The sequence below is a fragment of the Scyliorhinus torazame genome, chromosome 7 (genome assembly GCF_047496885.1).
Source record: "Scyliorhinus torazame isolate Kashiwa2021f chromosome 7, sScyTor2.1, whole genome shotgun sequence".
Classification (NCBI taxonomy): domain Eukaryota; kingdom Metazoa; phylum Chordata; class Chondrichthyes; order Carcharhiniformes; family Scyliorhinidae; genus Scyliorhinus; species Scyliorhinus torazame.
The window spans coordinates 57,889,823-57,903,593 of NC_092713.1; the positions used below are offsets into that span (position 1 = coordinate 57,889,823).

At 46.4% G+C, this 13,771-nt stretch overlaps 1 protein-coding gene across 2 annotated transcripts in view; it reads right to left on the minus strand.

The window, feature by feature from the left end:
- slc6a9 (solute carrier family 6 member 9) overlaps positions 1-13,771 on the minus strand; it is a 305,594-nt gene that overhangs the window by 271,991 nt on the left and 19,832 nt on the right. For both annotated transcript variants that reach the window (XM_072510757.1, XM_072510758.1), the window contains exon 3: positions 1,198-1,372. In XM_072510757.1, coding sequence (XP_072366858.1) covers positions 1,198-1,227 — 30 coding nt within the window. In that variant the 5' untranslated portion in view covers positions 1,228-1,372. The remainder of the gene's footprint in view (positions 1-1,197; positions 1,373-13,771) is intronic.

Sequence of the window (13,771 nt, forward strand, 5' to 3'; positions counted from 1 at the left end):
GGGGGCGCCCGCCAACCGGCGCGGCGCAATTCCCGCCCCCGCCGAATAAATTTGAGGTGGTGATGTTTGCAACAGGTGGTGATGTTTGCAACAGGTGGTGATGTCCACTATCACCACCTTTAGGCAGACATAAATATCACACTGTGAAAGTTTGCCTTGTCCTCAGACCAGTTACTAATACAAATCGAATTCATTCATCAAAGTTCAATAATCCATGTGCCAAACAGCAATAATAACCTATGTAACGAAGGCCCCAAGCAACTAGAAAAGAGCTGAATCTATTTGGTAATTGTAAAACAAGGTGCACTTTCTCAAATGAATAAACAAAGGCCACATGGCAGTCATTTAGAGAGTGTGCCGTAAAGCCACATAACTCATTCCTAGCTGGGACATTCAAAAACCAGTCCAGCCTTCCAAACAAATGCTCATATCACAGAAGGTTGGAATGCCATTTCTGTTGAGCTTTGCACAAAACTCGTCTCAAAGAGAGAGGTGCGTAACAGGTTTGATTGGTAACACTTCCAGCCCAACATTTGGACAAGGGGATGGGGTACTATGAACGAACCACATCCTCAGGTTTTGAAATTGAGAACTTTATACACTTAAGTCAGACAGTTTAAAGTACAGGAGGAACAATAAAAAGACACCCTGATTAACCTGCTGACTTGTGGTAGCGTGGCATTTTTTTTAAATTGTTACACAAAGATACACTGCACCATTTAAAATGAAGGAATCTAATCGAACAATTATTCCATATGTTTACCTTGTGAAGAAATAAAGCAACTGAGATTCATGTCACGTCTTATCGCACCAACTGTTTGCATTTCAAAAGAAGTGAAGCATTTGTGCAAAAAGCTTCACTGACCATTCCAAGATCACAAGGCGATGCTCATGTTACATCTCTGGGTTGTACTCTCAAGCAAGTCAATGTGAGGCTATGTGATTCAACCACTCATAAAAATAAGACACATAGATCAATCGCAGGAGCAACTGACACCACTGAACCCAAGGAGGCACCTACAGCAGATCCAAGCTTCGATCTGATCCTTTTTACAGGAAAGCAAGACTGCCAAACAGATAAAATTCAGTGATTTTTATACAGATAGATAAAACAGTCCAGGTTTTGCCAACATAACATTAGAAACTAAATGATTTGACATGGTTTTTAATTTTAAGGAGTAACTTTTCGGATCTTACCAGCATGGCTTCAGAGCTTTTATCCACCATGGTCTGAATGAATTGTTCAGAGCTTTCACAGCACACGCTTCATGAACTTCTGTCCAGTTCAGTTCTGTCCAGGCACTGCTGCCCTCTGGCTCTCCCTCGTTGTGGTTGTCTTCACTGTCTGGTGAATCCAGAAACCTTGATCACTCTGAAATAACATGTGACACAGTGGGTTTTATTTAGTCCGGGTTCTCTGCAGTCAGATCCAGACCAAGTGTGATTGTATTCCAATTTTTTTCTTCAATCTGCATTATCTGGGCAGCTAATCCCCAGTAAAATCCAGGTGCACTTTAATTTACACATATATTAACTTGAAGTCCTTTGTCTCCCACTGCAATGCACTGTCTCCGACTCACTTTACTCTTCTCTCCCTCCCCTTTCAATGATTATGATCAAAAAGCTGAAGTACATTTTACAACTCATTTGAATTCTTTCTACTGAGGTACAATGCCCAATCAACTTCCACAATACCCTGCTTCCTCTCTGCCTCCTTAATGACGCACGTACGACTCAGCATCGAGTGATATGAATGTTTATGCTAAACTTGGTGAGTTGTAAGCCCATTGCAGTACAGAGGAAGATACCTAATGGTGAGATGTCATGTTAACAATCCAAGACTTAGTACGAATGACAATTTAGGTTTGTTTTCACTTTAAGGATTCTGAAGTCCAAATTGTGCATTTGTAAATTTGCGCAATAAGTGAATGTCAGCCTTGCTTGCTCAATGCTTCATGCATGATAAATCAGAACATCTCTTTGCAGTATTTCTCCATGTGCACTAAATTTCCCTTCAGTGTGTTATTTATGAACATGCCCCATGGTGTTTATATTGGAAAATGCCATTTGATTCCAGAAGGTCCTTAATGATTTGGCATTTTTACAAAATATTTCTCCAGTTCAGAGGTGGATTGCTGTCAACAGAACTTGAGTGGGAGGAGGTGGTCTTTGCTTTTCCTCCTCGCTTTGTAACTTTTAAATCTTCAGAGAGGGCTCTTGCCCTGCTGCAACTGAGACTACAAGGCAGAGAGCTGATTGGTAAGTGATGGGCAAGGTCGGTAATTCTTTACAACTTATAGTTTGAAAACACATTTTGTGGTTTATAATCTGTAAGGGCTATAATTGGTTGTAACGAGGGAGTGGAACTGAGCAGAGCAGGAGAAATTCAAACAGCAGCCTGGGTAGGTAACATTACAGGAAGGCTGTGATTTGATTGGCTAATAAGGAAGCTGCGCTGTTTGAAAAACTACTTTAAATTACTGGTTATAAATTGCTTTCAGACTGAGGTAATAAGGATCTCCGACGAGCGGAGAATCGGCGCCATTTGCGCCAGCGCGTTTGGCGCGGCGTTGGCCGCTGTCGTGGGCCAGGCCGCCAAATCTCCGGCCTTGATGGGCCGAGCGGCCGCGCGGAAACGGCAGAGTCCCCCCGCCGCCGTTCACCCCTGCTCGCAGCCGGCGGAAACTCTGCGCGTAGGGTCAGGGGGCGGCCTGTGGGGCGGGGAAAAGCGCTCCTTCACCGGGGGGGGGGGGGGCTCTGATGGGGTCTGGCCCACGATCGGGGCCCAACGATCGGCGGGCCGGCCTCTCCAGCTGCGGCCCTAAGTTATTACGCGGCCGGCCCCTGAATCCTCATACCATGTTGCATCGGGGCCGGCACGCTGAGGAAGTCCCCACGCATTCGCGGGTTGGCGCGGCCCAACTGCGCATGCGGGGGTTGGCGCGGCGCCCATTTGGCACCGGGAAGGGAGGCTGGAGCAGCGTGAACCGCTCCAACGCCGGCGTTCACGACGCCGCGAACACTCGGTCTCCATTTCGGAGAATCGTGCCCCTTGTTGTCGTAGTCAACATAGGTACCAACGACATAGGTAGAACCATGTCAGAAGTTCTGCCATGGGAGTATGACCAGCTAGGAGCTAAATTAAAAAGCAGAACCAAAAAGATAATAATCTCTGGATTACTACCTGAGCCACGAGCCATCCGGCATAGGGTCAATACGATTAAGGATATAAATGCGTGGCTCAAAGATTGGTGTGGGAGAAATGGGATTGAATTCATGGGACATTGGCACTAATACTGGGGAAGGAGAGAGGTGTTCGGATGGGACAGACTTCATCTGAATCATGCTTGGACTAGAGTCCTCGCGAATCGCGTGACTAGGGCTGTAGATGGGGCTTTAAACTGAATGGCGGAGGCGGAGGGTGGGGGGGGGATGTCAGTTGTAGGGGAAATTAGAAAACATAAATTAAAGAAGGAGGTGTAAGAGTACAAGATGGCGATGTGACAGATGATTACCAGAAAATAAAGGTGAGGGACAGAACGGGTGAATCTCTTTACGCACCATGGAATTAGAGAAGAGTAGGGAAATTTAACATTAAAACAAATTTAAAAGCTTTGCATCTAAAGGCACAAAGCATTCAGAACAAGCTTAATGAGTTAACGGTGCAAATAGAAACAAAAGAGTATGATTTGGTGGTGATTACTGAAACATGCTTGCAGGGAGACTCGATCTGGGAGTTGAATATCCACGGGTACGCAGTATATCGGAAAGACAAACTGAAAGGAAAAGGAGGTGACATACCCCTGCTGGTGAGGAAAGGGGTCAGTGTTGTAATGAAAAATTACATAAGCACTGGAGATCAAGATGTGGAATCAGTCTGGGTAGAAATAAGAAATAGCAAATGGAAAAATCCTTGGTTGGAGTAATCTAGAGTTCCCCAAACAGTAGTTCTGCAGTGGGGCACGGGAGAAACCAGGAAATACAGGAGCTTTTTAGAAAGGTACGGCAATAATCAAGGGTGATTTTAATATGCACATAGACTGAAAGAATCAAATTGACAAGAGTAGCCTGGTGGCAGAGTTCATTGAATGCATTGGAGATTGTTTCTTGGAACAGTGGGCACAATTCTCCCATTGGGAGTCTAAGTGCCGACGCCTGATTGAAAACCGGAGTGTTTCACTACGGCGTCGGAGCCCACTCCCAGCCCCCTATTCTCCCGCTACCGGGTGGCTAGGAGCGCCGTCGCGTAATTTACGCGCGCCGGGCCTTGGCGGCGCGTAAAAGCGGCGCCACGTAAATGACGTCACCCGCACATGCGCGGTTGCCGTTCTCCCCGAGGCCGCCCCGCAAGAAGATATCGGATGGATCTTGCGGGGCGGCGGAGGAAAGGAGGTCCTCCATCAGATAGGCCAGCTCGCCGATCGGTGGGCACCAATCGTGAACCAGACCCCTTTTGAGCACCCCCCCCCCCCCCCGGTGCAGGAACCCCCCCCCACAGGCCGCCCCCCAGCATTCCCGCGCTGTTCCCGCCGGCAGCGACCAGGTGTGGACGGCGGCGGCGGGACCCCATCGTGTTGGGCAGGCCGCTCGGCCCATCCGGGCCGGAGACTCGCCGCTCGCCCATTGCAAATGGCCAGCGGCGAGCCTCCCAGCGGCCAGCCGTGATTCTCACCACGCCGGTTTGGGAGGGGTGGGAGAATCGCGTGCGGGCGTCGGGGCGGGACACGCATGGCGCCCCGGCGATTCTCCCACCCGGCGTGGGGGGGGGGGGGGGAGAATCCCACCAGTATGTTGGGGAACCAACCACGGAGCAGGCTACCCTGGATTTGGTATTGTGTAATGAGGAGGGATTAATTAATGACCTCATAGTTCTGGATTCTCTAGGGAATAGTGACCATAATATGGTAAAATTCAAAGTTCAGTTTGGGGGCGAGAAAGTGGAGTTTCACACTCATGTTCTGGAATTAAACAAAGGAAATTGCATAGGCATGAAGACAGATTTGGCCCGAGTAGACTGGGCAGGGAGGTTAAAAGATAGAACAGCTGATGATTGGTGGCAGTTATTTAAGGAGATACTCAATTCCTCACAACTAAAATATATCCCAATGAGGAAAAAAGATGATAAGAGGGGTAAAAAATATCCATGGCTAAACAAGGAGGTCAAGGATAAAATAACAACAAAAACTAAGATATATTGTATTGCAAAGGCCAGTGGCAGGCTGGGAGATTGGAAAACTTTCAAACATAAACAAAGATTTACTTTAAAAAGTAATAAAAAATAAAATAAAATTACGAAAGAAAACTAGCACAAAATATCAAAAAGCATGGCAAAAACTTCTATCAGTACATAAAAGGGAAGAGAGTCGCTAAATATTGGTCCCTTAGAAGATGAAACCAAAGAGTTAGTTATGGAGAACACAGAAATGGTGAAGATGCTAAATCAATACTTTGCCTCAGTTTTCATGGTGGAGGACACGACGACCATTCCTATAGGAAAGGGCAATTCAGAGGTAATAGAAAGGGAGAAACTTAGAGCAATCAACATCGATAGGGAAATAGTACTCAACAAATGATTGAGATTGAGGGCCGACAAACCCCTGGGCCTGATGGCCTACATCCTAGGCTGTTAAAGGAAGAGGCAGCGGAGAAAGCAGATCCATTGGTTATAATATTCCAAAATTCCCTGGACATGGGAAAGGTTCCAGTGGATTGGAAAATTGCTAATGTAACACCCTTATTCAAAAAGGGAGACAGAGGGCGTCATTCTCCGACCCCCCAGCGGGTCGGAGAATGGCCGTTGGCCGCCGGGAGTCCCGCCCCCGCCGGTTGCCCAAGTCTCCGGTACCGGATATTCGGCGGGGGCGGGAATCGGGCCGCGCCGGTTGGCGGGCCCCCCCCGCTGGATTCTCCAGCCCGAATGGGCCGAAGTCCCGCCAATAAATTGCCTGTCCCGCCGGCGTAAATTAAAGTACCTATTTAAGGGCGTGGAGACCTGGATAAACGACATGGCAGGGTTTATAAAACTAGAACGGATAAAGTTCGCACTAAGGGGTTCGGCTCAAGGGTTCACCAGGCGGTGGCGACCGTTCATTAACTACCTCGCAGAACGATAAAGGAAATAGGAAGGTAACAGCAGCAACCCAGGGGGGGTGGGGGGGCCCGGGTGGGTCCTCAGGGGTGTTTCTGTATAGATATTTGTACTTGGTTATGTATATTGGATTGCTTGATTTTATTATTTGGGAGAGCTATTATTTTTGTTATGGCAGTTTATATATTATTTATTTATTTGTTAAAAACGGTCACGGTTATTTATATTGTTTTATTGTTGTAAAAAGGGGAAAAACCTTTGTACTGTTTTGTTTGGCCGAAAAATTTGAATAAAATATATTTTTTTAAAAGTACCTATTTACCGGCGGGACAAGGCGGCGTGGGCGGGCTCCGGGGTCCTGGGGGGGGGGGGGGGGGGGCGCGGGGCAATCTGACCCTGGGGGGTGCCCCCACGGTGGCCTGGCCCGCGATCGGGGCCCACCGATCCGCGGGCGGGCCTGTGCCGTGGGGGCACTCTTTCCCTTCCGCCTCCGCCACGGTCTCCACCATGGCGGAGGCGGAAGAGACTCCCTCCACTGCGCATGCGCAGGAAACTGTCAGCAGCCGCTGACGCTCCCGCGCATGCGCCGCCCCGATATGTCATTTCCGCGTCAGCTGGCGGGGCAACAAAGGCCGTTTCCGCCAGCTGGCAGGGCGGAAATCCCTCCGGCGTCGGCCTATATCCCTCAATGTTGGGGCTTGGCCCCCAAAGATGCGGAGCATTCCGCACCTTTGGGGCAGCGCGATGCCCGTCTGACTGGCGCCGGTTTGGACGCCAGTTGGCGGACATCGCGCCGTTTGGGGAGAATTTCACCCCAGGTCCCTGCAGTCGTGAGTTGTGCGTGAACGCTGGGGGGGGGGGGGGGGGAGGCCTGCGGGGGGGATCCTGCACCGGGCTTTACACCTGAAATGTGGGGTGGGTGCCCACCGATCGTCGGGCCGTCCTCTCTGAAGGAGGACCTCCTTCCTTCCGCGGCCCCGCAAGATCCGTCCCCCATCTTCTTGCGGGGCGGACTTAGAGAGGACGGCAACCACGCGCCGGCCGCGTCATCTATGCGGCGCCGCTTTTACGCGGGCGACATGGCCTGGCGCGTGTGGTTGACGCGGCCCCGATCCTGGCCCATTGTCAGGGCCTGAATCAGTCGGGACCGGGGCCGTTCCGCGCCGTCGACGGCGTTCACGACGGTGCGGCCACTTCGGCAAGGGAGTGGAGAATCGCGCCCAGTATATCTGGACTTCCGGAGGGCATTTGCTCAGGTGCCGCACAGAAGGTTATTTACAAGATTAGATCACATGGGATTACGGGTAATTTCTTAGCTTGGATAGAAAACTGGTGATGGACAGAAGACCATCGGGATAAATGGGTCTTTTTCTGAATGGCAAGATGTAACTAGTGGGGTGCCACATGGTTCGGTCCTTGGGCCCCAGCTATTTTCAATCTATATAAATGACTTGGATACAGGGATAGAAGGTCCTATAGCCAGATTTGTAGATGACACAAAAATCGGTGGGACAGTAAGTTGCAAGGAGAGGGCAGCACGGAGGCACAGTGGTTAGCATTGCTGCCTCAAGACGCCGAGGTCCCAGGTTCGATCCCGGCTCTGGGTCACTGTCCGTGTGGAGTTTGCACATTCTCCCCGTGTTTGCGTGGGTTTCGCCCCCACAACCCAAAAGATGTGCAGGGTAGGTGGATTGGACATGCTAAATTGCCCGTTAATTGGAAAAAATGAATTGGCTACTTTAAATTTTAAAAGAAAGTAAGTTGCAAGGAGGAACTAAGAACCTTACAAGTGGATATAGATAGCATGGAAAGTGGGCAAAAATGTGGCAGAAGGAGTTTAATGTGGAAAGTGTGGGGTCATGCATTTTGGTCGGACAAATGGGAAGGCAACTTATTATCTAAATGGGCACTTTGGAGTGCTCCATTGCAGAGGGATCTGGGGGTACTCGTTCGTGAATCACTGAAAACTAGCATGCAGGTGCAGCAGATAATTAAGAAAGCAAATGGAATGTCAGCATTTAGAGCTAAAGGAATTGAGTATAAAGGTAAAGAAGTGTTATTGCAACTATACAAAGTATTGGTGAGACTACACCTGGAGTACTATGCGCAGTTCTTGTCCCGTCATTTGAGGAAAGATTTGGAGGCAATTCAAAGGAAGTTCACTGGGTTGATTCCAGAAATATGCGGGATGCTGAATGAAGAGAGATTGACCAGTTTCGGTCCACCCTCTCTAGATTTTAGAAGAATGGGAGGGGGGAGATCAAATTGAGGTATACAAGATGATAAAAGTTATGGATAAAGCAGACATGGAGCGGGTGCTTTCTTTTGTGGGACAATCTAGAACAAGGGCCTTAGAATAAGAGGTAACAAATTTAAAACGGAGTTGAGGAGAAACTACTTCTCCCAAAGGGCTGTGAATTTGTGGAATTGACTATCCCAGAGTGCGGTGGATGCTGGCACAGTGAGTAAATTTAAGGAGGAGTTAAGACAGATTTTTTTATTTGGCAATGGGTTAAAGGGTTATGGAGAACAGGCAGGACGGTGGGTTAAGGCCAGGATGCAATCGGCCATGATCGAATGGCAGAGCAGACTCGATGGCCCAAAGTTCTAATTCTGTTCCCATATCTTAAAAATGTACAATCCTTCACGTAAGGTCAAAATAGCTTGGGTATTATTTTGATATGGGGCCCGCCTAGGATGGTGTGCACATCCAGAATGCAGGGGCAGAGTTGAGCCAGGCTTATTCACTCCCATCTATTAATGAGGGAAACTTTGTTAAATCTACCCCCTCTTAAAAGTGATAAAAATGTTCATATAAAAATAAATAAAACAGCTTCAGTAGATTTAATCATTTCTGTCCTACCCTGAGCAAATCTTTTCATGATGAATTCCCATGAATTTCTGGTTCAGTGAGCAAATACATCTCTTGATATTGAACCACATATCCAGATTCAGTTAATGCTCAAGTGTTTGGGGGTCTTCATATTCAGGCTAAAGATCCAACCTGAATCATACTTTATAAGTGCCTCTTCAGTTATTTATTTTTAATCTAATCCCATGACACAGAGAAATGTATTTAAAAAGGACATCAGGCCTGAGTAATTCTATCTTGTAATTTAAACTAAAGTGCTTCAAAATACATAACTGAACATCAGTAATTAATTGGGAGGTTTTTTTTAGTTGAAAGTTCAAGTTACAGAGAAGTAGCAGACCCTGTAAATATTATTTCAAATAGGCTCTAATGATACTTATGAGCTATGAGCGTATGTCTGACAGACATACAACACCATGGAATATTGGCCCGGATTTCGATCCCAATGCACTCCACTCCAAGGCGATGAAAGTGCAGTGAAATCATACGTTTGAGTGATTGGAATGCACTTAGTGCACTTTCATCTCTTTGACGTGGTCAATATTTACAAACATTGGGGTTTCACCACTCAGGCCACTGAAGCGCGAAGGGATATGAATGGATCAAAAGCTGCACATGTTTTTACGGGCTGCTGATCACAAACCACTACAGGAAAGCCATGAATGGATTGCAGATAGTGGATCTGTGGGAACCAGACGCAGGCACAGCTGCTCTCCTTCCAGGAATAGACACGTGGAGCTGCAAGGTAAGTATTACAAGTATAATGCTGCCACAAGGCCCTGCCTGTACTGCTCTCTAACTTCTAGACAGGGGTCCCGTTTCTGGGGGTTGGGGTGCTATGTGGGGGAGAGGGGTCTGTGGATGGGTTCCTTTAGGCATAGAGTCCCTATGGGGCATCTCCCTATTACAGGGGTCCCTGTGGGGTGTCTCCCTATTACAGGGGTCCAGGAGGAAGGGTCAGTTCACCCCCGTACTTGGGGGTGGAGGGGGGGAGCACCCAGGCAATCTAGGGGTTGGGGGTTGCTGTGCAGGGGGTGGGCTGATTTGCGGTGCGGGGGGGGGGGGTGGGTTGACCTCGGTCTTTATCGTCATGGCCCTAGAGTGTTGGAACCCATGACATTACGTTCACGTCTGCTGAGACCACAAGAGAACCTCGTCCACGTGATTCCCGGTCACGGGGACCTAGAATCACGGGAGGGCAGAGCATTGGGTGCTGGGCTTGCCAAATAGATGCAAATGGGTGACTCAATTGCATTTATTTCCACGCCCCCACTGGTGTGCGGCATGGAACCCGTTCACACCACAAGCAGGGGGTTAGAGCATGACGTCCGGGTCGGGCCTGGTGCCGACCCCGATTTTGCCCCAACACTCGATTCTCCGCCGCATCGGGGAATGCATTCTGGGCGTCCCACCTAACGCATTTGACCAGGACTCTAATTGAAACGTAAGGGTACAATCCTGAACCATTGCAACAACATATGTTCAACAGTGTTAAGTAAGATGGAAGAAAGATAAGAATTATAGTTTGTTGTGAGAGGTCAGTGTGTGTGAGAAAGATTTTCAAAGAATGCTGCAAACAACTCAACAATTCCTTATTTAACAGAAGATTTATTTCTTCATTTGCAAAAGCAATGAACCAATAAATGTCCTTCAGATTTTGCCCGGTCCAGTTATGGTGTTTACCCTTCTCCTCTTTCTCGAATTATTCTTATCCTTTGTTAGATGTGCTTTATTCAACAATTCCTTTATGCAAGACAGCCACTGAACTCTCATTAAATTGACCATTACCTCGCTGCTTCCTTTTGATTATTCCTCAGATTCACCCTAATTGTCTGCTGAAAAGCTAGCTCCTTTTCTAGTTTCTTTTATCAGAGCCCTTCATCTATTTTGTGTCCTAACTTCTTTTAGTATCTGTCATCTTCTTTCCTTATCTTCAGGCTATACATGTTTGACATTCACTTCTTCCTTTCGCCGTCTTTTACTTACTACGTTCTGCTTTTAGTTTTCACTTCATCCACCTTTATTTCTGGTCACTGTCTTTTTTTATTAGTACTTGCTGATTCTGAAAGCTTAAAATACGACTTCATTTTTGTACACCAGTCTTTCACACTTTCTCCACTTCCAGACAATCACCGAGAAATAACTGCCAGTGATATTAATAGATGAATGTTGAACATGTTCTGATGACAATTCTATTATTTGAACGACTGCATAACCGACTTGAACAAAATGTTTGCATTAAAATAGAAGATAAATGAATGTCCAAAGAACGCGTTGAGCATTTGCATGGTAATCTTTCGTAAGGGCAACGAAGGGTACACACCGATTAGGTTGAAAGAAAAATTACGATTATATGCAGCTCCATTAGTTCCCTACTGCGTCTTCTCTAGTCTATTTATACACTGGCTGACTCTATTTATACAAAGCCAAGTATTGTTACAGCTCCCCCACCCCCTTACCGGGGGAGCTCATATACTGCAAGATCCACAGGGTAGTTAAGACCCGAGTGGGTTATAACATAATCCTGTCAATAATCATTTTTAGACTAATTCTTGTGTTTTCATCTCAAGCCTGCCCTCTCTGTTTCCATGACTCAGATTTCTGGTCATTTTCTTCACCTTTGTTCTGAGCTGGGCGTGTCCAGCACCTCTCTGATTATTTCCTCTCTGGTGACCCCACTGATTCCTTATAGCCTTTTCTAAAAACTTTTATCTTTCTTTTCCGATCACTGACTGTCCTGATGTGTCCCTTCCTTAAATTTCTGGTTCTTCAGCTCTGTACACTAACTGGCATTATGCCAAAATGGCAAGTTTTCTTTTAATTACTCAGGTCCACACCTGTAGCTTGTCTTCTTTCTATTGTGCTACGTTGACATTAAGTATTATTTAATGATGAAGAACAATGAATGGGTGTATACACTTAATGGAATAATGCTCGCAGTCTTACAAACAAAAAAGACTTAAGGGCTCAAATATTTCATTCCCTGAAAATGTGAGTACAGATGGATAAACCTAGAAAACACCACTAGCCTTTTGGTCTTTATAAATAGAGGCACAGAGTACCAGGGGAAATAAATAAGAATGAGGTTGTACAAGGTGATGTTTAGGCTGCTGTCTAGTTCTGGGTGCCCCACTATAAGAATGATATCAAAGCCATCATGCAAGTGTAGTAGCTTGTGAAGGATGATGCCAGGAAAGGGAAACTATAGTGTGAGGAGAGACTTGAGTTACTGAGACTATTTCTATTAGAATGTAAACAGCTGAGAGATTTGATAATACTGTTTAAAATTGTGTTAAATTTTCATAGGATGGGAAAAAGGCTTCAGTAGATCGCAACAGATATGTCAACTTTGCGACAGCCACATTTTGAGGATTTATGATCGTGCAACCATCTCCATAGAGCAGAGAAAGCTGCGAGGTGATTTCAGGAGCTTGTTTGGAATGATGATTGGTTTAGTTAAGGGTGGATGGGGGGGAAAGTTATTTCCTCTGATTGATGATAAAGGGATTTTGATTTAAAATTATCATTAAGAGCGTGAGGAAAGCTGTTGGAAGCAAATTCTTTCAAATTGTAGGAATATTGATGTTTTGCCACAGAGATTCATTGAGGCAAAGACCGCTGCATTGTTTATGAGCCAACTGGATAAGCTCTGAGGTTGAAGAAGATACCATGCTTTCAGAACAGAACAGGGAAACACGATCAGTTTCTGACTGTTCTGTCAAGGAGCCAGCAAATACAATGAACTAAATGGATTTTAACCTGTTCAAAATTCTGTTGTTCTAAGATTCTTTTAACTGCACTCATTTCCTTGCTATGGGAGCCTGCATGAGTTCCAGCTATATCTAATGCTTTATATGGAATTCTTTGCTCCACTTCTTCATCTTTCCCTCTATTATATTGAGGCCTGCTGCAGCTGCTGCTCCTTTTCCTTATTCTAGTTCGGAAGATACTTTCAATTTCTCTCCAACGCAGTATGGTCCTTGTGTGCTCCATTTCTGATTTCACATTTACCTCTTGAACATCTCTCAGGTCAGCACTGGCGATGGGCCAGCATTTTATTTCAAACCTACTAGGACCCACAACTAAAATGCGGTAAACTGCTTCCCACCTCACATCTTGTAAGTATTCCTGGGTTATGACTGATCTCTGCCAGCAATGCAACATTAATTCTTCGTAAAGTGCCAGCCCGTTTTGTATCACATGGCAGCCATTTTCTTTTTCATTGATGCTATAGCCTCAAACATTGGATCAGAAATTCTTCAAGTAGAGAGGGACAAACACCTGGTCGGGGAGGGAAAGAATCTAGATCCACGTTGCATCTGCCCTGATTGGTCTCCAATAGCTTTTTTCCCCTTTATTTGTTCTTGGGATGTGGGCATCGCTGGCTGGGCTAGCATTTGTTACCCATCGCTAATTGCCCTTGAGTTGAATGACTTGCTGGGCCATTTCAGAAGGGGGCAATTAAAAGTCAACCACATCGCTGTGTGGGTGTGGAGTCACATGTGGGCCAGCCAGGTAAGGATGGCAGATTTCCATCCTGAAGGGCATTAGTGAACCAGTTGGGTTTTTACAACAATGGCATCATTATACTTTTAATTCCAGATTTTTATTTAATTCACATTTCACCATGGTGGGACGTGAACCCAGGCCGCAGAGCATTACCCTGGGTCTCTAGATTACAAGATATTTTTTAGCCTTGAATATCTCACTGAATTTGACAAAGAGCATTTAAAAAGTTATCAATATTGTGACTCAGGGAAGACCAACTTTTTAATGCACAGAACCTTTGATGACTTCATCACCATAATGAC